Genomic DNA, 24,028 nt, shown 5'->3' with positions numbered 1-24,028 from the left:
GGAAATCTGTTTGATATCTTTTCATTTAAAAAGTAGCACTAAGCACAAAAAGTATCTTGAAAGAAGTTTTCTATTTAAATTGTAATAATTTTATTATCAAATTCCTCCGATTTTAGAATATTTTATTTTATAATTATAATATATTAATATATTATATTATAATAATATTTTATAATTTTATTAATTATAATAGGTGAAAGTAAATACGAGAAAGTATCTTAGGAGAAAGATTTTAAAAAATTTATATATAATAGATGAAAGAACAATTTTTATTGAATCAAAACTGTTGATTTTGTTTTTACCAAAGACGTTTCTAATAGTAAACTTTGAATTTTAATGTTCTTTTAACACAAGGATTTCGAACGATACGACAATTTTCAATCTTCCATTTTTATTTTTGCGAATTTATCAATTCTTGTTATTAAATTTGGCAAAAAAAGACTTGGAACAGCCAGTGTTTGTACAATTCCTCGTTAAATAATTTCACGCGTAACATTTCATCGATTCGAACAAGAGATGAGAAGCTTATTATCAAAGTTTAATTAATTTAGGTTTCCGGATTATATCGTTGTACTTACATACCTGGAAAAGTTTCCAGTTTCGAAAACTTACGATAATTTCCTTCGAAACTTTCAACCCGCCACAAAGTTTATCTAATTGATCTTTCACGATGAATATGTTTCAATAAAAGATAAAAAATTCCAAAGTAATAATAAGCTTCCCCCGTAACACCTGATCCATAAAGATTCGACAAAAAAAAAAAAAAGAGAATTACTCGTTTCATCCTTGTGAAGCATGGACGAGTTGAACGATGTACGAAAACAAAATGTTCAAACGTTTGATTCAGTTACACGCGCTTCGATTCTGTATCCTTTATGTCGGCGAAAAGATGCAAAGAATCGCTTTGTATCAAGCTCTAACATTTGCAATATCCTTTCCTTTGCCCCTTTGTCCATATCATTCCATCACGTAGAGAATACGTCAAAGGTTTTTTCTTTTTTTTTTTTTTTTTTTATATCAATTGCCAAATTCTATGGAAACGCGAATCACGTGTTCCTTTGATCCGGAATAGAAACAACGATCTTACTTTGGTATTACTACGTGTATATTTTGTTGGTTTAATGAGAAGAAAAATAATGTCAACTTGTTATTAAATTTTATTTTATTTCTCCTTTGTGTCATTCTATATCGTGGACAAACTATGTATCAAATTTTATAGAGAAGTGTGCTTCTTTGACCTAGGTAGAAACAATTTTTTAATCTTTCAACCACTTACTTTCGCGTATACTTTTTAGTTCAACGAATAATATAATCCACTGTATTCCACTTTACTGTTAAATTGTTTTAAAATTTATTAATTAACGTTAATGCTAATATAATTGTTAATAATTGTCACAACGGATCAATAAATTTCTTTGCTTTCATTAATTTTATATATACAATATACGTAAAATTCCTCGAAAAATAATTGCAAAATCGCTTAGCCAAATAAACAGTGTTCAACGAATAAATGCTCATCGAGCATTTTTTTATTTTCCGTAACAGCGTGCTGAAAAAATATATTTATATAATACACGATAAAATCTCACGTTAAGATCGCCAAAATATATATACCATAAATATTCCTTACCAAATATTATTCATTTGCTAAAAGCATCAAAAGCATGGTTCATCTAAAGATCATCTAAAAATACCAACATGAATTTCTAACATTCATCTCTTACGAAAAAGAAAACAGAAGGAAAAATAAAGAACTTCGAAACCTTTGACGCTTTGAAAATTGATCTTTCGCTTAAAATCGATATATTAAGAGATCAAAAGCGTATTTCTTTCCGCTAGAATAGAAAGTAATCGCACGATCCTCCAGAACTTTTCGTTCTACAAACGTACATACGTTATACGCATGCGCACACTGCTGACCACACGACGACCACTTCTCAAACGAAGAAGCGATTATCCTTTGAAAACGGTTGCAACCATTTGGGCTCCATAGACCCTCTTTGAATTCGTTCCATTGAGTAGGCGCGATGCGTTCAATTCAAACGGAATCGTACAAAACTGCTCGGCACCACCCTCCCCCCATTTAATGGTTCACACCAAGCCACCAGTTTAAATTTCATTACGACGATTATGCGTGGTAAGCTATAATCCCTCGAAGAGGATAAGGCATTTCTCAGTGTGCCTAACAGCCGCCGCCGTTACCGACGGAGTCTCCACCTATTCAGCCTGCGGGAATTTAGTGGACCAAGTGATATTACCAACTCGAGGATTATTTAGAGCTGTACGACCGCAAATTCCGAGTTGCAATGCGCTGCAGGTGTTACGAACCGCACTGGAACGAACATATTTACGAAGACGTGGCGGGAATCGATGCAGCTTTGCTCGAAATGAAATTATTCATAAAAGTATATTTTTAAAATATATCCACGAACTATGTTTTTATATATTTATTAATGTTAATGTATCTATCCATCTGGTATATCTAGGTTTCCATATAAAGCGAGAAAATTCGATTCGGAATGGAGGAATAATTCTTTTTATTTAAATTGGACCAAACAATTTGGATGGATGATTAGACATGGCGTCTCATATAATTATTTTGATTTGTAATATGTACGAAATAAGTGTTTATTTTCTCTATTGGAATAGAGATGAAAATATCTTTTCAAATGTAAATATTATTCCTTGAAAAATGGAAGTTGGAAGAAACTATTATCCAAACTACTTACATATGACTTATATATATATATCGATATGATTACATCTGGCGATATTAAAATTTAAAATCACTCGTTGACGGTGACAAAATTAAATGGCATTATTGAATTACTGTCTTAGTAGGAAATAATTTTATTGAACAAAGATGTGGTATACAAGAAGTATAAAATAGTAATTATAAATTGTAAATAATCGAGAAACGGTTAAACGAGAAGCCTATTATTCTTCGTGTTTCCCAAGTAATTAAAAAATTTCATTGAAATCCTTATTATTTATAACACTTTATACCGTTCTCTTGGTAACGGTACAATCGTCTTATTGTTGTCTAAAGATGATCAATATGTTACGAAAACAATGGAGAAATAAAAATTTTAATATCGCGTATTAAAAATATAATTACACTCAAAAGCGTGAAAAAATACCATTTTACATTAATAAAATGATTATTTAATATTATTTTACTTCATAATAATATATTTTATTCGAAATGATTTATTTGGACAAGAGGAAATTACACTTCTCCGATTTATTTTATTATTTGCCTATCGATTTAAAATAATTTCTACTCAGATTATTTTATTATTTTATTTTCCATTCCCGAATAAACATTCCTTGAAATAATTTTTCAAATCATTCGTCAAATATTACGAAAAATACATATATCGTGTATTATTTATTTATTCATTTATTTCGAAAATATTTTAAATAATCATCACAAAAATGGAGAGTTAACTGTTATTATCGAGTAAATTTTACAATAAATAATCTGAAAAGAAACAACAAGCTTCTTGAAAAAATATTACTCTCATATTTTTTCATCTAAACAATTTATCCAAATCCGCATCTTACGTACGTTCCACAACGCATCTATCTAAAACGAAACGAAACTGAAAACGAAGTAGTTGCATCGCTCGTATTTTTATTTCAAAAATTTACCGCATCGATTTACAGCGACGCTTCGTCTCGAACCCATTAAAAGAGATTCTTCCTTTTTCCGGGGCGAATACAAATCAGAAAGGTTTAACGTGAAATTTGATTTCGAACATAACAAAAACGCACCGCGCCACGCCAATAATAAATGCGGAAATATTTGCATCGAATACCAGATTTCCCCCTGAATATTAACCTGACTTAGAGCTCTGTATCGCGTTACAACTACACACGCGGTAAAATTTTATTATAACCAGGTGCAGCACACTTTGCTGCAAGTGTATAAACTTGGTGGAGGAAGCAGTGGTAGAAATTGGCGGAGAGATATTTCTCGATGTTTCGTGAACTAGAAATTCGCGTTCGTTCGCCTGTAAAGCGATATCGTAGGCGCATAGCTCCTTGCATTTTCTTTGCGCCTCCCCCCTCCCTCTCCATCGAGCTCGTCCAATACGAGAAATTATAGCGAGGAGGGGAATAAATAGGCAAACAAAATTCGACGAATATCACCGGCTAAGGCGGGGACCCAATCGGCTGGAAAATGTTTCTCAAAGGAATAATGAGATACATTAACTAAATGTACTGATGCCCTTCGTCGATTTTTATTCTCGTTACGATGATTATTTTTGAATAATCCATGTGTAATCATCCAGTGAATAATATCGTTTTAAAAAGCAGATTCTTTTTTTTTTTAATTACGTATAGTCTAAAATTATTGGATTGTTCAAGTCGAATCGAATCGCATGTGACGAACAAATTTATTAAAATATATAATATCGCGCAGAAATGATTAGAAGAATTAAGAAAGCTTTAATAAGATCTTCGCAAACAACGAATAATTAAATTCTATCGGAATCGCTTTTAAAATGACAATTTTATGACAATGTTACGTTTTTAATTTAAACGCGCGAAAAGACGGATCGAAAACTTCAACTCGTGCCGAGTAGAAAAAGTGACGCGCCATTGTAGAATAAATTAAGAAAAGATTGTAAACGTTCTATCGACGAAATGTAGATACGCAAGAATTGTAATTTCCTTTTCTCATCCATAAAGAAAGGATATTATATATATATATATATACGCGATGATATAAGTTCAAATTTCACTCAACTCGGTCGATAAAGTTGCACGGGCGAAAAGTGTCGGCGATAATATTCAAATTAACCATATGCGGAAGACCGTCGTAAGAAAAGAAGAGGAGGGGGGGAAAAAAGGGAAAAGAACAGCACACACAGTGAGGTGAAACAGTGTCGCTAATGAGTTAACAAATCGATTCGAACTCCGGCCAGGTAACTTGCGACGTTATTTTAACTCCATTAGCTGAAAATTGCATTATAATTTCCCAGTCATCCCAACTGTACACCTATCCTAACCTCGCCACTTGTAGTTCGGCTCAACTCTGTGTAACTGCACCGAGAGAAATTGATGGAGACGTTCTGGGAAGTGACATTTCGCCAACTCGAAATTTCCCTTCGTCAGCCATTCACACGAGCACGTGTATTCTCCACGAATATACGTGTATGGGTGCACGTATATATATGGGTGGAAAAGGCATATGCGCGAAGAAAGAAAATGTAGTAGCTGAATGGGACACGAGAAATCGATTCGGTCGGATTTTTTTTTAGCAGCGGATTTAACTGAATTAATTTAATTCAGGGAAAGGAATTATAATGAGATTATTTTAAATTGAAATTTTAACAAGGAGAGTTTTCCCAAAGAAATTTCTTTTTTTTTTTTTTTTAATTGGAAGTTTGTTATTTAATAGCTGCTTCTGTTATTATTATCGTTGTTGTTGTTGTTGTTGTTGTTAGTGCTCATTAAAATCAACGGAACCGAATCACTTTCGAAATCATTTTTCTGAATCAGAAAAGAAAAATTAATGAAATTGGTAAACGATATTTATGAGATCAGATGAAATTAAAAATGATTCATTGTTTTTTATCAATTTAAGGGGAGGATTAATAAAATAAATTCTATTATATTATAATATAGATTCATTCAAATTAAAAGGAAAATTGATAATGAAAGTTTGCGTGTATTTATATAGAAAATAAAATGAATTGTTTTTTCAATAAAAAAATCTCATTGACGGAGATGAAATCAATTCTCAAAATTTGTTTAGCTTATTTTGTCCGACGTATTATTTATAATAAAGTAATATACAATTAAACAATAAAGATCACAATATTTAGATTTTTTTCTCTATTTTGTACCATTAAAAAATTATATTTAAAGCATATGGAAAAAAGATAGGGAAACATTAAGAGTTGATTTATAATTGCGCCATGTATAACTCACAGAGTTTCATTAAAAACAGAATTTTCATTAATTTTGATAACACAACTCGTTAATTGAGCTTCGCGTAAAGTGTACGAAAATTTCGTAATTATTTCGTAGTCATTTCATTGTTCCTAAGGTATAAAATTTCATGTCGAAAAAATATGAAATTATATTTTTCAAGATAGAAATACCACGTTAAATTACCAGTACCAATATAGTGAATGTTTTAACTGAAAAGTAGTTCCAAAAAGTATAAGATGAATAATATATGAAAATATAAAAAATATTCATTTAAAATAAAATATTGAATGAAATTATCGATTGAAATAACCCTTTCTTAAGATTAGATGTAATATTATTTGAAGTATATTTATATTTTTGTGATTATTATTTAAGAAGAAAAGTAAATAGAAAAATATATTTATTCGAAGAGAGATCATTAAGAATAAAATTCTTATTAAATTTCATTCTATGATATCAAAATGATAGAAAAGCAAAATACAAAAGACTAAGAAAGACGAAGTTTTAAAAATTATTATTTAAAAATAATATAGAAATATTTCATTGTATAATTTAATAAAATCAAATAAATATTTCAAATATCTATTTTATTTAATGTAAAAACAAATCCCGTTACTTCAAATTAATCACATCTAAAGAGATTTAAAAAAAAATACTTCTTCCATGCAAATATTTTTACTCCTTAATTCACTATTCAAGATTGAAATGAATATAACATTTTTAACATTAGCTAATTCCACCGATATGACACTTTTCTTATCTCCAACTTGTTTCATCGTACAAAAAAAAGGTATGTCTCGTCCAATGAAAAGAGATTCAACTAGCTTGTTTTAAATGTCACAAGATAGATATTCCATGCACTGTACAAAATAGCATTCAAGCTTTAGATATTGCATATTTATACTTATTCTTGAATATGACGTACGAATAAGGTATGCGTAAAATACATATAAACAAGCATAAACTTCTTTCATATTTTCCCTAGTTTCTCTAGGGACTTTCGACGCGACAGGGATGCCACGAAAGAACGAAGTATCGGATCGAAAACGTGACATATCGATGTCATATTTTATTCCACGTTTATTTCTTTCGTTTATCTCGACAAATCGGTCCAAATCTATGATTTATTGAAGAGTTCAATGGATTAAAAAGAATTATGCAGTTGTATCAACGAAATAGATGGTCAAACTTTGATTCTTTTATATATTTATATATATAAAAATTTTAATTTTTCAAGGAACTTTTATTACTGTATAAGCTTGCGCTTTTATATCATCCTCGACATCGTAATATTAACATTTAATCGCAACGTGGAATTCATGACATGAATTATTTACGATTGGAGTTGTTTACATCAACCATGAATATAGAACAAAAATAAAACATTATTGAATTACTTACGACTTTAAAAAATCGAATAATGAATGAATATACCAGATATATAAGGAGAATCAAAATTGCCAATACGTGAAGTGATTAAAAATTAAAGAATTTTCAAATAATGGATTAATATTATCTAATAAAAGAAATGCATTGGAAAAGATAAAATTAATCGTTTAATTTTTAATATCACGTTAACAATGTTTTTAGATAATTCAAATATATATAATCATCCAAGATTTAGATAATAATAAATTTAAATTTATCAAACTTCAAATAATCGACAATTCATGCTCCATTGTAATTAATAAACACGTAACGAAGGCGCTCATTTTTTGTAAATAAAAAAGAGCTCGTAATAATACGGTTACTTAATCGACGATTAAATACCTTTGTAAGTGCTTATATGATGATAACATTAGCATAACAGCACGAGATCTGAATATGCACGGAAGCCTCGTCTAGAGATTTCCAGTTAACGAGCGGAAAACACAAATTCGCAAACCGACATAATGAAAGAGCGTAAAGTGCGTAATGCTACGATCGAATCGAAAGAAAAATTTTCTTATTTTTATAATCACAAATTATGATCCTCGATCCAACGTGAATTAATTGTGTGTTATTAACACGCTCCTCCAATCTTTTTAGCATTGTATTTCAAATAATATTATACTTCGAAAGAAAAGTATCGATCATGATAACGCGGACCACGTGATCTTTTGCAAAAAGAAACAAAATACTAAATTTAAATTCGATGTGTAAACATTATTTCAGAAAAAGAAAATAGCGTAGAAATTTGTATTACATCTAGAACACTCGATTCAATGCTTTTACCCAAATATTTATTACACTTCGTTCGATCATCTTTCAAACTGTTCGAATGCAAATCATAAAAATGATGAATATAATACAATAATTTTAAAAAAATTCTTAATTATTTCAACTTCATCATCGCCCCTTTGAAAAGCAGCATTAGATCCTTTTTCTCTCTACGATCACAATGTATACATACTGTATACAAATTACCGCCCTCTACCGACCATCAACCTACGATTGATCACTCCCTTTTGAGAAGAAATCAAACTTGCAACTCGCATCGATCAATTCGTGACGCCTAATGTTGCAAAAATTCCATCCCACGCCAATGATCCCCAACATTTAACCATCGCAGAATTTCAACACACACGATTCGAAATTTATATGCGTGGCGCGGGGTCTAATGGAAGTATTTTTAGGAAGTGGCACGCCCGACAAATTCAAAATTTGCCCCCGTTCGTCGAACGAGGCAAAAAGCCGCGCCAGGATATCCACGTTATACCATATTCCGCTGTACTCGTCTAACGCGCCTATTTCGTGGATGGGACGAATGGGAAGCGGGCGTGGGGAGGGGATGAGGAGGGTGTATATCGAAGGATCAAAAACGTGACGCGTCGAAGTCACGTGCCGCGCATTCATGACTCGTACCTTTTCATTTATCCCGTATAATGGAGCAATAGAGAACTGCCTAGGAGACACGTGCCAATGCTACGGAACCATAACTTGAACGGGAAGGAAACAGGGAGGGAAAAGTGCAGCGGAAATCGGCGCCCGATTCGATTATTCCATTCCATTCTCGGCAAGCAGAGGATATATGTTATTCTTTTTAAATAGATAATTGAAATTCTGTTTGACTTAAATTTTGTCGATCAACAATGTGATTTGTGTGGGGATTTTTTGAAAGAGCTATACAAATCGAGTTATGTAAAATATTATGTTATATATTATTGCGTGTTATATGAAATAATTCATAGCATCCATAAGTGAAATCGGGGAGATTATTCTATGGAAGAATAGAATTTTCTCTGATGACAGCGGGAATTTAATTTACGATCTTGAAAAAATTGTGAATTAAAAAAGGAAAGGAAAATCGCGAACCAAGTTCGATCAACGAAGACGCGAAACGCAACGAGGAGGAGCGATTCATCGGACAAATGCATTGTCCACACGTCACCAATAAAATATAAAAATTGTGTGTACAAAAATGTACACGCCATAATACACGGGCGATGAGAAAGATCTTTGTGTCCAATGTGTTCACGCTCGATTCCTCTCCTCGAGTTTAAAAGCGTTTCATGCAAATAACCCGATCTCTCCCCCTCTCTACCCTCCACGGATCGCTCTTTCCTTCGAATTGGAGAACGCTCTAAGCCGTAACTTTGCTTTATCGCTTCTGTTCCGTTTACTGATATTTCCGCAATGCTTGAACGTATGCGAAAGAAACGTCGCAACGTTTATGCAATGTTGATTAGCGAGTGAAAATTTTACGAGATTTCGAACTCTTGTTCGAGAATTACTTAAGTTTGAGTCGTGGTAGAATCTTAATAAACGATAATAGGATGTATCGGGAGAATTAATAATCCGAGATAGGAATTTAAGCGGTTTAAAAACGATGAAAAATTGTAATATTAGATAATTAGATATTAGAGTTAAGTTCAACTTGCATATCCAATTTTAATTTTTTAATAATAATTGAATGAAAGGATTGTATCGTAAGAAATGAATATGAATATTTTAATCTGTAATAGAAAAAAAAAGAGAATCTTCTATTTTAATCAATTACGCTTGCCGTAGTAGTATTACGTTATAATAATATATCGGGGATAATGAAAGGATAAAATGAACGAATTTACGAGCAAGATAAATTTTTTCAAAAAACTGAAATATAATCCGAAAAAATGAAATAACGCTCTTTCAAGCGTTATTTTTCAATTTGATAATTTAATTTTATAAAACGGGACGTCCAATTGAAAAATTCAATTTTTCGGTTTGAACTCCTTCGCGGTTAAATTAAAAAATTGTTACAATCCACTATAATCAGATTATAAATACACAACGCGACGAATAACAAGGGATACAAAATTTCTCCTTAATTCCTCTGATTTATTTCGATCGAAATCTCGAAAAGGAAAAAAAAATAGATCTGAAAAATTGTCTCAAAATTGTTCGCTCGCCTCGAAAATATGTATAATCGCACGCATGCATGCGTGTACGTATAAATTGTAATAAGATAGAAAGAGAGGAGGCGATAGACAAAGAGAACAATGCGCCGTTCCAGCCACAATGAACGGTTTCCACAATTGTATCGTAGAATTTCGAGTCTCTCACGTGCGTATGAATAGAAGCGAAATCTTGTGTGTTGCGCAATTCAGGTTTAGAGATGGCGTGGCGGTGGTGGAAACGGTACTGTCGCTTTGCTGCGTTTGAAAAACGAGAGTTCAAGTTAATGAGGAAAGTTGCACACCCGTCTCTCCTCTTCGGCGATATACAACATCTACTTACTTCCTAAATTCCACAATAATCCCTTTGAACAGACATTGTATATTTAGCTTTACGCGTTTGTATTTAAAACGTCTTTGCAAAATTAACTTACGCGTGTAAGTCACTTTAGATACTTGAGATAAGAGTTTCTTGTCGCCCGTTTTTAGCAAGGATGATATCAAGATTCGAGATTCTCGAATGTCGAAGGGACGTTCGATCGAAATTCCTCGACGATTGAAAAATGTGTTTCGTTTATGAACAAGTATTGTAATGGACTAAATTTTTTTAGTTATTATTTTTAATTAGTCCGATTTTGTGTAATCTAATAATAGATTTGAAGTTTCGTCGCTTCCCATCATCGATGATTTGTATGTAATTATTTCTCATGTACTAGAAACTATCAACAAGATTCGTACATACGAAAAACTTGTCAAGTAAAACTACGAAAATCTGTTCGAGTAATGTACATTTGGGAATAAAATAATTTGTAAAAAATATTAAATTTTACTCCATAAATAATTTTAGATATGTGTGTATACTGGTTTATTAATTAGATGCATTGAAATATATTATATGGGAAATTGTATAAAAAATAAATTTTATCAAAGTTCTTCATTTTATATACATTCAATAATTAATCGTTGTCTACGTTAAATCATAAAAACGATAACTTTTTTAAGCAGTAATCATTTTGATAGGTATGTCGGTAGGTTTATTATTAATAGGTTTGAAAATTCCAAATTGAGAAGACTTGTTTTCTGTTGTCGAAATCCGAAAAATCTCGAATCGGGAAAATATCATTAAAAGAAACATTCTTCTCGGATAAAAATTTCATTTGATTGCGAAATTCTATCAGAATGTTTCAGTTGGGTGCAAAATATATTACGCAAAGTTTTCACCCCTCTTACACCCTCGACAATTCCCCGACTTTATCTCGACTTGTCTTCACATTTACACCGCAGTTTACATATTTTACATCTTACGAATCTTGATCTCGGCAATTTATACCTAGACACCACCGGGTCGAAATAAACAAAATAAATTTTTTAATTGCATTCCAAGATATAAAATAATGAACATCTATCAAATTACACAAATTTATTTACTAGAGAATATCTGTTATAGATCAGGACCAGAATGAACATCTCAAACCTGCTCAAGCATCATCGAAAATTTTACTTAAAAAAACTTATCATTTCGTAGCAAGAAAGTCTTTTTCCAATAAAAAAGTTTTATCTTATCACGATTTAGCATTCTACGCTATAACACTCTGAACGATTCTCTTTCTTGTTTTCATTGAATGGAAAAAAAAAAAACGAGTTTATTCCAAGAGAGTACGACAGTAAACGAAACATTTGCAAAACAAAATATTTTTTCGCGCATAAAATGTATCTTTTTTAAAAAAAAACCGAGCGACCCGAAATCTTACGCATACTTTGATCTGACCAAGCATAACTATTAAAGTTATTTTCATCCTGCGTATATGAAACTATCTCTATCCTTGATTCAGAATCACCTATTGAAACGTATCGTTAGAATTATCCACTTTCTTCCTCTGCACAAAGTGGCTCCCGTATCGAGCCACCTTTACACACGTATAAATACAGACAAACGCAATAACGCTGCTATTTTCCACTAGCGTGGAAGTGACACGGTCGAGCGGAGAATAGATAAAAAAAACACGGAAACAAGGGATAATTTGAGCGAAAATAGGTAAAATCAGTTTTTCCGTGTTCGTCCAACCGTGAAACGGGGAGACCCGTTAATCGATTGATGAAACCGTTAACTGTAACGACGCTTTTTTTGCCTAAACAGTTGAATCCTCGTCTATATGTGTGTATACGTACGTTCGTGCGCATATACACTTGTTCCATCCCTTTTTCCAATTTCCACCTACGACCGCCGATTGATAACAAAATGAAAACAACCGCGGAACAGACTTTCCAGAAATTCTCTCGTTCGTCACCGTTACTGGAAATTGGTTTCTTTTTTTTTTTCTTTTTTAAATATGGCGTATTTGCGTCTCGACCTCGATCGTCGAGAAAAGAAAAATAACAACTCCAATCCCGGATCCCGATCGTGACTTTTATAAAGCCTTTATGACTTTTGTAAAGCCTTTAATAAATCAATTTTAATCAATAGGATTCGATAGTGATGTTTTCTTTTTTTTTTTTCTTTTTTTACGCCGATTTTAATGAAATCCAGACAAAAAATATGAGTATCGAAAATTTTTTTGTCCTTCTAAAATACGATTTCGTTCGTTTCGCTTTTTTTTTTTTTTCTTTTCAGAACGGTGATCGGAATAGACTGCGGTTAATATTCAAATAATATATGTTGTAGGGATATACTGTATCGAGTTGTATATATATTAGATAAAATGTTTATTTATCGTAATTTTTATTTCTTTGTTTTATAAAAAATTGTGTTTACCCGAAGAAAATAAAAATAGATTGTTTTATATATCACGAGTAATAAAAATGTTTAATATTTAAATTTGCTTCAATATTGGGATCTCTTCTAATCTTTCTATAAACTTGCCACACAATTTTCAATGTTGCGTCGTAACTGGAATTTTTATTTAAAATACGACGAAATCTCTTTACAATTATAATATTATGCAAATAAAATTTATATAAGAAAAATATATATAAATCACTTATAATATATTCCTTTATATATGTAAAACATATGTATTTGCATAAGAATTCAATCGTGATCGAGATAGATCGTACTATTATACATTTCGATCATTTGTAAAATCGAATGGATAAAAAATAAAATAAAGAATAAATAAAAATCACCTCAAAGAATCTGAATAATCCGCAAAACTTTTTACTCAACTATTTATCAATTTATTTCTTATACCATTGCCCATCAATACCATCCGACTTATCAAACTTAATTCTTCTTGAACGAACAACAATATTCACTTAATAACCCGTAAAATGTCTCCCTATTTTGCATACCCGGCAAAATGCCGCGTCTACGTTCGATCCTTTTATGGCGTTTGCATCCCGCATCCTATCAAGGACACTTAACCGCCAGTTACGACTTGTTTGGCCAAGTCGTGGGTACAGCGCGCGCGATCTTAGAGACGAAGGTGCGCGCCAGTGAATATTGCAATGTGCACGTGTCGCCGCGTAGATGTACACGGATGAATTAAACGTGTGCGATTCCAACGGTCTGGCTCGAGTACGTATACGCGTGCACAAGCACGTAGAAAGCGTATCTCGTTTCTCCATGCCCGATACCAACCATGTATACCACCGCGTGCGGGCAACGCTGAGTTAAACCGTTATCGGGGTACTAGGGATTATATGAGAAGCGACATTCTGACAAAAAACCACTTCTGGAAAGAGACGAAATAATACGACCAACTCGGATATCCATTCGGCAAAAAGTTCAGTTTGCTTCGGATAATGATCGATAGAATAGAGAATTGAAAATTGGCTAGATACATTTCTTTATTATTTTGAGGAACGCGTACTATTTTTAGTTTATTTGCTTGTATTTTTTTTTCTTACGGAATAATATGGATTTATGGAAGTGTCGAATATTTATATCAATAATATTTCTATTAATTTACTTATAACATATATTTATTTGCAATAAATATTTGTTGTTATGATTATATTACATTCTTTAATTCTTCAGCTTTTATAAGATTGATATAAATTATTATACTCAAATACAATACAAATACAATATTCTTAATTATTAGAATTATTAAAATGGATCAAAGAGACACATTTCAAATCATATCGCGCTCGTCTGTACAATCAATTTAAACTAAAGCTAACATCAAAGATGCCGTTCAGAGTGTCGCCTCTTGTTGCAATAGCTGCAATATAATAAAGTATCTTATCTCAATTCTCCAGTTCTATTTAAGCCCAAAATTATAATGAAACAGCGAATAGAGCTCTGAAAAAACAAAAACTTGTCTTTTTCATAATTCTCTTCAATACAAACGCTTATTTTATATTACATTGATTTGAATTTACCGCCACGCTCATTTCGCTGCTATCTTCGATTCTCGTCACACTTCACTACAATTACAATCCTAACGTAGACTTGTTCTTTGTGATTTCGATAAATTAAACGTTATTTATCGTAATTGAAACAAACTTTATTCGAAGTAAATAATAATATTGCATCATCTGACATATTCTGTTATACAATCGTAATAATTTTTTCGTAATGCAAAATTGAAAACTCAATTTTTTTCGAGATGTTTTACTTTCCTACCTTTTAATCTTCCAACGTGTAAAGGATAATTTTTACAAAATTAATCTCGAAGTTACTTTTAAAAAAGAACACATCTATCCAAATTTATTGCATGCAGATTTATTAATTTTTCTTAAAATAATAATACCACATACCATACACGAAGATAAATCGTAGAGGCGCAACAAAAAGCTCAACACTCGATATGTTATGGAATTTGTAATGAAGCGTAGACGTTGGTATTTTAGCGAGCAATATGATAGATACGATATGAAACCAGAGAAACAGATGTACGAGTATCCGGAAAGTGATTTATCATTCGCCGGATAGAAACAACTTTGGCATGAAGCTATGAGTCTCAGAATTTTTCTCAACTGTATATGAATGCTTCGTGTATATTATACACGCACATATTTAATCTTTAGAGATAGATCATCCGAAATTGAGAAAAAAAAAGTATAAGTATCGTAATTGGAAATTTTTCGTTATATTAATAACCATATTTTTATCGTGATACTTGATAAATTACAAATTTATTTGCTCCCTTTTTTATAGAATTTTCTAACCGAAGATAGAAGAATTATAGTACATATGATATTTTTGAAATAGAAGAACAAGAAAACAAAGATATAATAAAATGAAAACATCGAATGAAATAGGAAGCAATAGTGTAAAAGAAAATAATTTAAAATACCTAAATTCACCTTTTAAAAAAATAAAAAAACTTATCTTCTAATTCACTTTTATTTGATTCAATTATATTGCGCTTTTTTAATTATATAAATAAAATTTCCAACGATTTAAAGTACGAAATTTATTAATCTTTTTCTAAAAAAGAAAAAAAAACATTTAGTTTTAAAATGAACAGTGATAGCATTATAAAAGAGAAAGACTTAACTGTTACAATTATGATACCTGCTAGACAACTTTCAGAAACTGTCGAGAGCACTGTGTGAAAGTTTTATAAAAATTGGAGCATTTAGTCATTAAGTGAAAAAAACGTAAGTTTTAAACTCTATTTCAATTATGATACATAAATGAATCTTTTTAAAAAATGTCTCATTCCAATCTTATATATATATATATATATATTAAAATATAAAAATTATTTGTTTAGTAATAATTCAAACATTATTTCCGTTATTATTATTATTATTATAAATTTTGAAGATAAATGCGATCAGATATCACTGAAAGATTTATTCAATTTGATATAACGTAACGTAAAATGAAACAAAAACATGAAAAAAAAAAAAAACAATAAGACATCTTTTCAGAAAGATTCATTTCCGCGAGCATCCTTATCGAGAATAGCCTACTTACATATAAATACTTTCCTCATACGGCAGGAGGCCAAGAAGATCACAAATCGCACGACACTTAGATATTTATCAAAGCCAAAATAATCGTGGTAAAATGTAAAACGTATTTCACTCAAGTGAAAGGAATTTGTGAACGAAGATTATTATCGCTTGAAAATTATATAATTATTAGAAACTTGTATAGCAGATGGAGAATCCCTGACACGAATGACGTGTCAAATTATTGGGACGATGATGATCTAGCTAATGGTAATTTGCATATAAAAATCTCTTTTTTAATCTTCTTCCTTTTTTTTTTTTTTTTTTTATAAAATTTAATCGAGAAATCTTCTTTAAATTTATCGCGCAAATTCGATGACCAAAAATTCTTGCGAAAAATTGTTCAACGAACGCCGTATATAAAATGCAGTTTAAAAAAATAACCGTAATTTTTAAAATTTAAAGAAATATGATATAAATGTAGAGTACGTCTGAAACCGGTCTGATACGAGATAAATTAAAGAAAGAAAATGATATTTTTTTTTTTCTTATCAAAGAGAAAATAACGAAAGAGCAAAATCTGGGATAAATATACATTTAGTAACTTTAATGTCAACACGCATAAAAGCAATTATACGTGGAAAAGTCGTAGAATATTAAATAGAAAATATTTTTATTTTTTCCAGAATTTCTATCGGTTAAATATTTGCTTCTAATTTCCATTTTGTTTTCCCACTTTGTGTGTTCTCCATCCATATATATAGAAAAAGTTTAAATTGTTATTATTTTTTTATATTTACAATCACCTCACATCACATTGATCTAGCACAACATTGTTTACATGATTAACACGCTTTAAACATATTTTAAAAATTAAGAATATTTTTAATTGTCAGAACTGATTTATTTAAACTTCGATAAAATAAACCGTGCAAATGTTTTGTAAAAATTTAAATCAAAACTACCGATGAGGAAAATAAACCTTGTGCAAAAAAAAGAGAAACTGTACAACAAATTAAGAATGGATCCAAAAGAGACAAAGATGATAAAAGAAGAAGTGAATGTTCTTTTTCCAAACTTTTTCTAAAAATAACGTATATCCATTTGTTATAATACACATAAATTACCTCGATTCTTTGATCGATGAACAATTAAAATTAAATTCAAAATTTCTAATATTGAATATCCAGAGCCAAAGAGTCATCATCTATTCCAATTTTAATAATTGCATAAAAGCATTACCATAAAGAATATTTTACTCGAAATATCCCCTTATAAGATAAGATATTACCAAGTTAAGAAGAGTTCGTTTTAATACAATTTATTTTAATATCACGATGGAAACGTGGCACAATGGAATAATTACAATAGAAGCAGCACCGCAAGAGGACAGGACAAAAGAAAACATTCGCGCTGTTTTTTACCCCCCCCCCCTCCCCCTGCAACCGGTGCGAAATAAGTATGCAACTCTCGTTGACACCTTAATTAAAACTTTTCACCCTTTTACGAGAGGTCAATTTAGCCATTCGCCGATTACTTTCTCGGCGCAAAGGAAACGAAAGTTATCACATCCAGGGAGTAGTTCGCGGTTTGAAAGAACAGGCTTCCATAAAAATGTGTATACACCTGTGAGAAATTAGTACCAGCCGCGAAGTTAGATGGGGCGTCTGGTTTCTAAAAAGGACATCTGACGTTATATATTATCGCGGATAGGAAGGAACATTGGTGGGGATCTGGCGGAGTATCATACGGTTTCAACGGCACGAGTCAGCCTTATGGACTCCTCTACTCTATGCGATCGTATGGTCGATGACCCAGAGGATGTAAGTTACTAACGGATCGCGCTGAATCGAGAACCAGACCTACCCGTGAACATCTTTCGAAAAAACACGGTGGATCTTGGCCTGTCTACGATTCTAACTTTTAACTTATAGTGAAATAAACGAATACATACGATCTGGACGTTAACAAGAACGAGATAATTTCGTCTCTCGGAATAAGAAAAATAAGAGATTCTTGATTGGTAAATAATAAAGTGAAGTTTTGATCGTTCGTAGATTTGTAGATTTGAAAAAGGGAGAATTTGTTGAGAGGAAAGAACAAAACGAGTAGAATTTATACAATATGCGGTTATGTTGAAATTGTGACCTTCTTGTCGTTTCAAAAATGTTTTGTATATTTTGCGAATTTTTCTTTTTACCAAATTTTATAATTTAAAATTACGTTAAAATTTTTCTCTTGCCTAAGCATCGATTTCAAAATGTTTCACTATTCGTGCATAGAACAATGAATGAAAGCGAGAGAAAACAGCCGATAGTGTGAGTGTGACCTCTTATACGATTATGGATTTCGATAAATAACGAATAACGTACTAATTTACTTACTAATACTAATTTTTATCATTTCATTATATTTATACACAATATTACGTAGAATTTGCACTTTTGCACGAGATAAAATAATTACAAACAAGAAATTTTAATAACGTTACGTTATTATATTATTCTTTTTTTTTTTTTGTAACAACATACGTTTCTTCGTGCATTGTATTTACATTCACGTTTCGTTTATAATGAAGTACGTGTATGTTAAAATGATACGAGTATGTTGCACCGTAAATTTTTCTTGAGAAATCTTGCTGGACAAGCAATACTATACAAGGTGTTCACCTTATAAATTCCCCAGTGTTCTTCTTGCCAGCGATAAAGTTTTAAAAAGATTAAAAACAAAAAGAAAAACGCGAGTTTCATCGTTTCATATTACGCAATACCAATAATAATCGGAGCAAATTTATATAAATTCGCAATACCAGTTATGGAACAAAAATTTTTTTTTTAATTCGTGATAAACAATTGTCGAGACAAATTCAATGACACACGAAGAGACACGATAAGGTTCAATGAATAAAAAAGTCTTGCGGATGAATGAAAATGAGTTGTCAAAAAAGTTTTCGAAAATTCAAAAAGTATCAAGAAAATTGTCAACGTTATTGAAAATTCATCAACGAACGAATCGCGAAACATACGATATTCTCGCTTTCCTCTATTGCTATCGCGCTCATTAAACCTTATCGTGTAATAGGTCGTTGAATTCATCTCGACAATCATTTACGTTAAAAAAAAAATATATGTATCAATCAAAAAAAAAAAAAAAAAATCATGACCTTTTCATTTTATTAAATTTAAAAATTCGAAGTTTTATTCTGTATTTCGCATCTATAAGAAAATAATTTTTGCTAATTCCATTTTTTTTTTCTTTGAATCTATTTTTGAAGAAATATCTGGAAATTGACGATGTGAAAAATTTCATAATTATTGTATTAACTATTATAATCAGACTTGCTTAAACTTTTTACAGTGAATCGCGTTCAATGATGGATGTACAAAGTACTTTCTTTTCAAAGAGAACGTTGTAATAAGAAGTTGAAGTTATCAAAAGTCGTTTTATTTTTAACAAAAGTCGTTTGATTCAAAGAGCAAATCGAATAGTGTCTAAATATATCAATTTTATTGACGTATTTGACAAAATATTGAAAAACCTAATTATTTCGTGGAATTGTTACGAATAAATTTAAAAATTCAAAAATTATTAAACATGCTCACAAATATCACAATTCGATATTGTTGCCAATTTGCAAGCGTATATTCTCAAGATCAACTTTCAATCTTCAAGAGTTTTACTCTCAAAAGTCATTCATCGAATCCTTATTCAAAAGCCAGAACTAATATCATTGCTTATATATCACGATACTGTTTGATTTTCACGGTGTAATGACGAAGAGGCGACCGTTTTCCATTCCATCCATTTCGACTAATCGACGACAATAGAAACAGCTACATACACAGCTATTACTATTATTACTATATTATTATTATTATCGTTACTATTAACTTAGTAAATTCGTAACGTTATCGCGTATGTATGTACGAAGATACGAGGCTAAAATGTGTAAACAGCGGCACTGCTTTTGAAACTCCATTTGGGAGAGAATCACTTTATGCATCCGAAAATTCCACTTTATCTTTGCGTTATACTTTTCCATCTACGTTCTCTACCAGTGGAGATAAATAAAAATCGTAACGCATTCTATTAATGCATCCTTCTTACAACCTCGTACGACGTGTTATCTCGCATCGAGGAGGAAAACACGATGCTAATGATGACACGCAAACGAAACGAAAAGATAACGATGGCAATAAAAGGACAAAAGGATATTAATTTTGAAACGGAATCGTATCGAGTTTCGAGCGAAATTAAATTAAATAATACCCGTCCAACGGTCTCTCGACCGTAAATCGTCGGGGAGAGGAACGTGTCCACGGTAAACTAAATCAAAGGAACACGACAATGAATCATTCGACGCGGAAAACTAAAATATATAAAACGAGTAAGCAACGAGCAGACATGCAACCGTGCTTTTCGAGTTCACGTTAAATAATAATAACGAGGAATTATTTTCCGTGGTTATACCCACGTGAAATTCTCAAGCCGTGGCGAAGGCGTTCCACGTAAGAAACGATTCCGTGTTCATTCCTGCATGAACGCGGAGATCCCTACCACACGCGGGATAAACTTTCACCGCAACATTTGCCATCGCCTCGATGACGTCGCCGATCAACCGACCTTGCGTTCCAAGTACCGGTATTTGGATTAAAAGAAAAACATTCTTTTTTACCGAGAGGTGAAAAAAATATCAAATTTTTCAAACGTTTTTCGCAGCGAAAACTCAAGCGAAATTAACCGTATATTCCGCTTATCGAGACTGAAAATAAACTTCATGAATATACATCAAGTTCGGGTAAAACTTGCCTCGAACGTATTAGATCTGGAAGTTAATTCGGTTTTTGAAATAAGGTTACCATTTGTTTGAGGAGAAGAGACTACACGACTTCTATTCCTTTGAAATATTCGTCGGTACTCTCCATGCCTTTGTTCCATCTTTCGGATAAATTTCGAGTACCGGGACAAAGGGAAGGATGGCGATTTTGATGTAATGAAGTTATCGGTCTTCTTTTTTTTTTTTTTTTTTTTTGGTATCTTTTACGTTTGAAAATGTGTGATATTCTTCATGATGAGTATGATATTAGAGTATAATTCGAAGCGAGTATATCTCGGTATAAAAAGAAATCATTAATGATTATGTGATAAATAAAAATTTGATTTTACAAGAAAGGGAGGAGAGTTCTACACTGAGATGCAGTTAATTATATTGGATAAAAATTATTGTCTTCTCAAAAATATAAGTTTATGCATTTATTTCTTAAATTAACTGATCATCATACTTGTTTTTCATTACAAACAATAAGTTTGTTTGTATATTATTAAGAAAAGAATATTTTATTATGAAGTGTATCTATCAAATAAAGTTGACACGAATGGATAAAAGAAAATAATTTTCATATGATAGGATTTCTTTGTCCAAGAAATAATTATTTTTTGCAAAGTCGAAAGATTTGCCGCATTTCAAAGATCGGTAAACGATCGATTTTTTGTCTCGAGTTCATCTCAAGAATCAATTGATGCTGATGACCGTTCACTTACGAATATTATATTATTTCTTTTCATATTTCATCAAATGATGATGTTACAAATATTTAAATCAAAGTTTTAATCAAATTCTAAATCTAATATTAAAAGAAATAAATAAACAATAATAATGATTTGTGATTATCACGAAAGATTTGGAGTTTAATCATGGAATTTCAATTCATTTTTCCTTTGATATTTTGATATCATGATTAAATGACAATTAAATTTTTAATTTTCGATTATTTTTTCGATAATTTTGTTGTATCAAAGATAATCTACATTTCTTATATAATTATCAAATAATTACGTATATCTATTATAAAATATACTTTCTTTATATATTTAAATTAAGTTCTCTTAGTAATTTTTAGAGTTTTAAATAAAAATTTTAAATAATTTAGAATTTTTAATTATTTGTTTTGAAAATGGAATATAAAACAGCTAATAATTTGTTCTGTATTAATCTCTAATAGTATTTACACGTTGAGTACTAAATATTAAATAATTCTATAATGGAAATCAATGAATTTTTTACGAATCTTATCATGTAATAGAATCACAAGAATAGAATCACGCAAAAATCTACATTTTTCTTTAAAATAAATAATGATAGATAAATATAAAAATGAAAATTACTCTGATTAGTCCGAAATATAATATATATGCTAATATATATAGTATTGATTTGTTTTATTTTGTTTTTTTTTTTTTATATTTTTGATAAAATTAAAGAAATGTGCTTTAAAAATACCACGAAATAAATCGATCAAATGAATAAATATGTATACATGATTTGTTCTCTTATAATTCAATAAATTTCAAATCCTAACAACTATATAAAAAAATTACTATTTATTGTACATGTTCTTTAATAATTAATTCAAATGAATAATTATATTAATTTTTAGATAAAATATGGAAGAAAGGAAATATCCCTTTAAGAAGATTCCAAAAAAAAATGAATACTCATAAATGGATACACTGCAAAGCAATAGCTGAGAAGTATATATCGCGTATTATCGCATTTATAACATTTTGAAAGGAAACGATCGTAAAAACATGGAAACCAGGTGTCAATACTGTTCATTGACCTTCGTTGAAGCAACTAGTGTTCAAATACATACATACATGTACTGTATGATTAATTTTCCGTGATCAATAATAACAATGAATAATGGAGCTCATAAAATCAGTGAAATGATACGAAAAGCGTAAGTAAATTTTCACTGAATTGACAATTCCAAAGTTTCTATAAAACGTTTTCTTTGAAACATGACGTTAGTAAATTCATAGTGAACCACAATGCAACACCGAGATCTTCCTTTCACCGTAACAGAATAAAGGTAATAACTTCACTAACAGCTTGATCAAGTAAAAGCAATGTCACGCAAAGATTATGAAAATGGAGAAAAGACTTACCGGTCACGAATAAAAATTTGTTCCGCGTGTCTACTCGTCATCTTTGAAGAATCTTGATTCAGGTGTTCTACGTGGGAAGTTATGCCAAGGATATCATACCGTTGACTCTTGTCACGAAACCAAGAAGACTGTTTCGAAATAAAATATGGTACGTTTATAATTACGAATCACTGATTTTCGAATCGATTGTTTCCTTTTCGCGCGCGTAAAAATTCGATTAGAAAGAACAAACACCGGCAACAACGCAACGTGAGCGAAACGGAAACAAGTTCTCTTCACTGATTTTTCCACGTCCGAAATTCCGATATCCGCAGAGACGAAGATACTATGCAAAATCTTGATCATACAACCACACTGCTTGACATTATCCACGCGTTCTGTCACCGGTGTTGCACTATCTTGCGGCTCTCTCACAACGGATCCGAGGACGATCCGTCGAGAGATCCTGTCCCCTGTTGCAAAGTCGATAAACGGGCTTCTTCGTTCTTGCTACGGATGGAATTTATGTATCAAACGGTTGATGCTCACGTTTACAATTATGTTCACGACACAAGCCGCCCAATCTACCGAACTCGTGAAAGGCGACTGAGGTTCTGACCGGCTTTGTAGGGAGGGGGGCGGTTTCCTTGCTGCTATCTCACTCCTACACAAATGCAAGGAGCTACACCGTACCCCACTATGAGCGGACTCGGCGAAAAGCCGCAAGGTTTTGAACGAGCCATGGGATTGGTTGCTGGTGGGGGAACTGGAAAAGTAATAGGAGACCGCTCCCAGTATGATGGCAGCACTGAACGTGAATATGTTGATACAATTTGAAGACGGACTAAAAAAAAAAAAAAAATGAAAAAAATAATTATTTCCTAATTATCATCTTATTTTGTAAATAACAATATTTATATTACAGTACTGTGAATATTTGTAAAATAGCGTAC

General features: G+C 31.4%; 1 protein-coding gene across 1 annotated transcript in view; it reads right to left on the bottom strand.

Moving 5' to 3' along the window:
• The window catches only part of Cad87A (cadherin 87A), a 243,465-nt gene extending 219,689 nt beyond the window's left edge, over positions 1–23,776 (bottom strand). Inside the window, exon 1 of the mRNA XM_012485460.3 lies at positions 23,097–23,776. Coding sequence (XP_012340914.1) covers positions 23,097–23,137 — 41 coding nt within the window. The 5' untranslated portion in view covers positions 23,138–23,776. The remainder of the gene's footprint in view (positions 1–23,096) is intronic.
• Positions 23,777–24,028: the final 252 nt, after the last annotated feature.

This window comes from Apis florea, unplaced genomic scaffold, assembly GCF_048593485.1.
Source record: "Apis florea isolate Af1SG1 unplaced genomic scaffold, ASM4859348v1 contig_3170_pilon, whole genome shotgun sequence".
Taxonomy (NCBI): Eukaryota; Metazoa; Arthropoda; class Insecta; order Hymenoptera; family Apidae; genus Apis; species Apis florea.
Note: the sequence above shows the minus strand (reverse complement) of the source record. Positions and strands in the feature narration are given on the sequence as shown.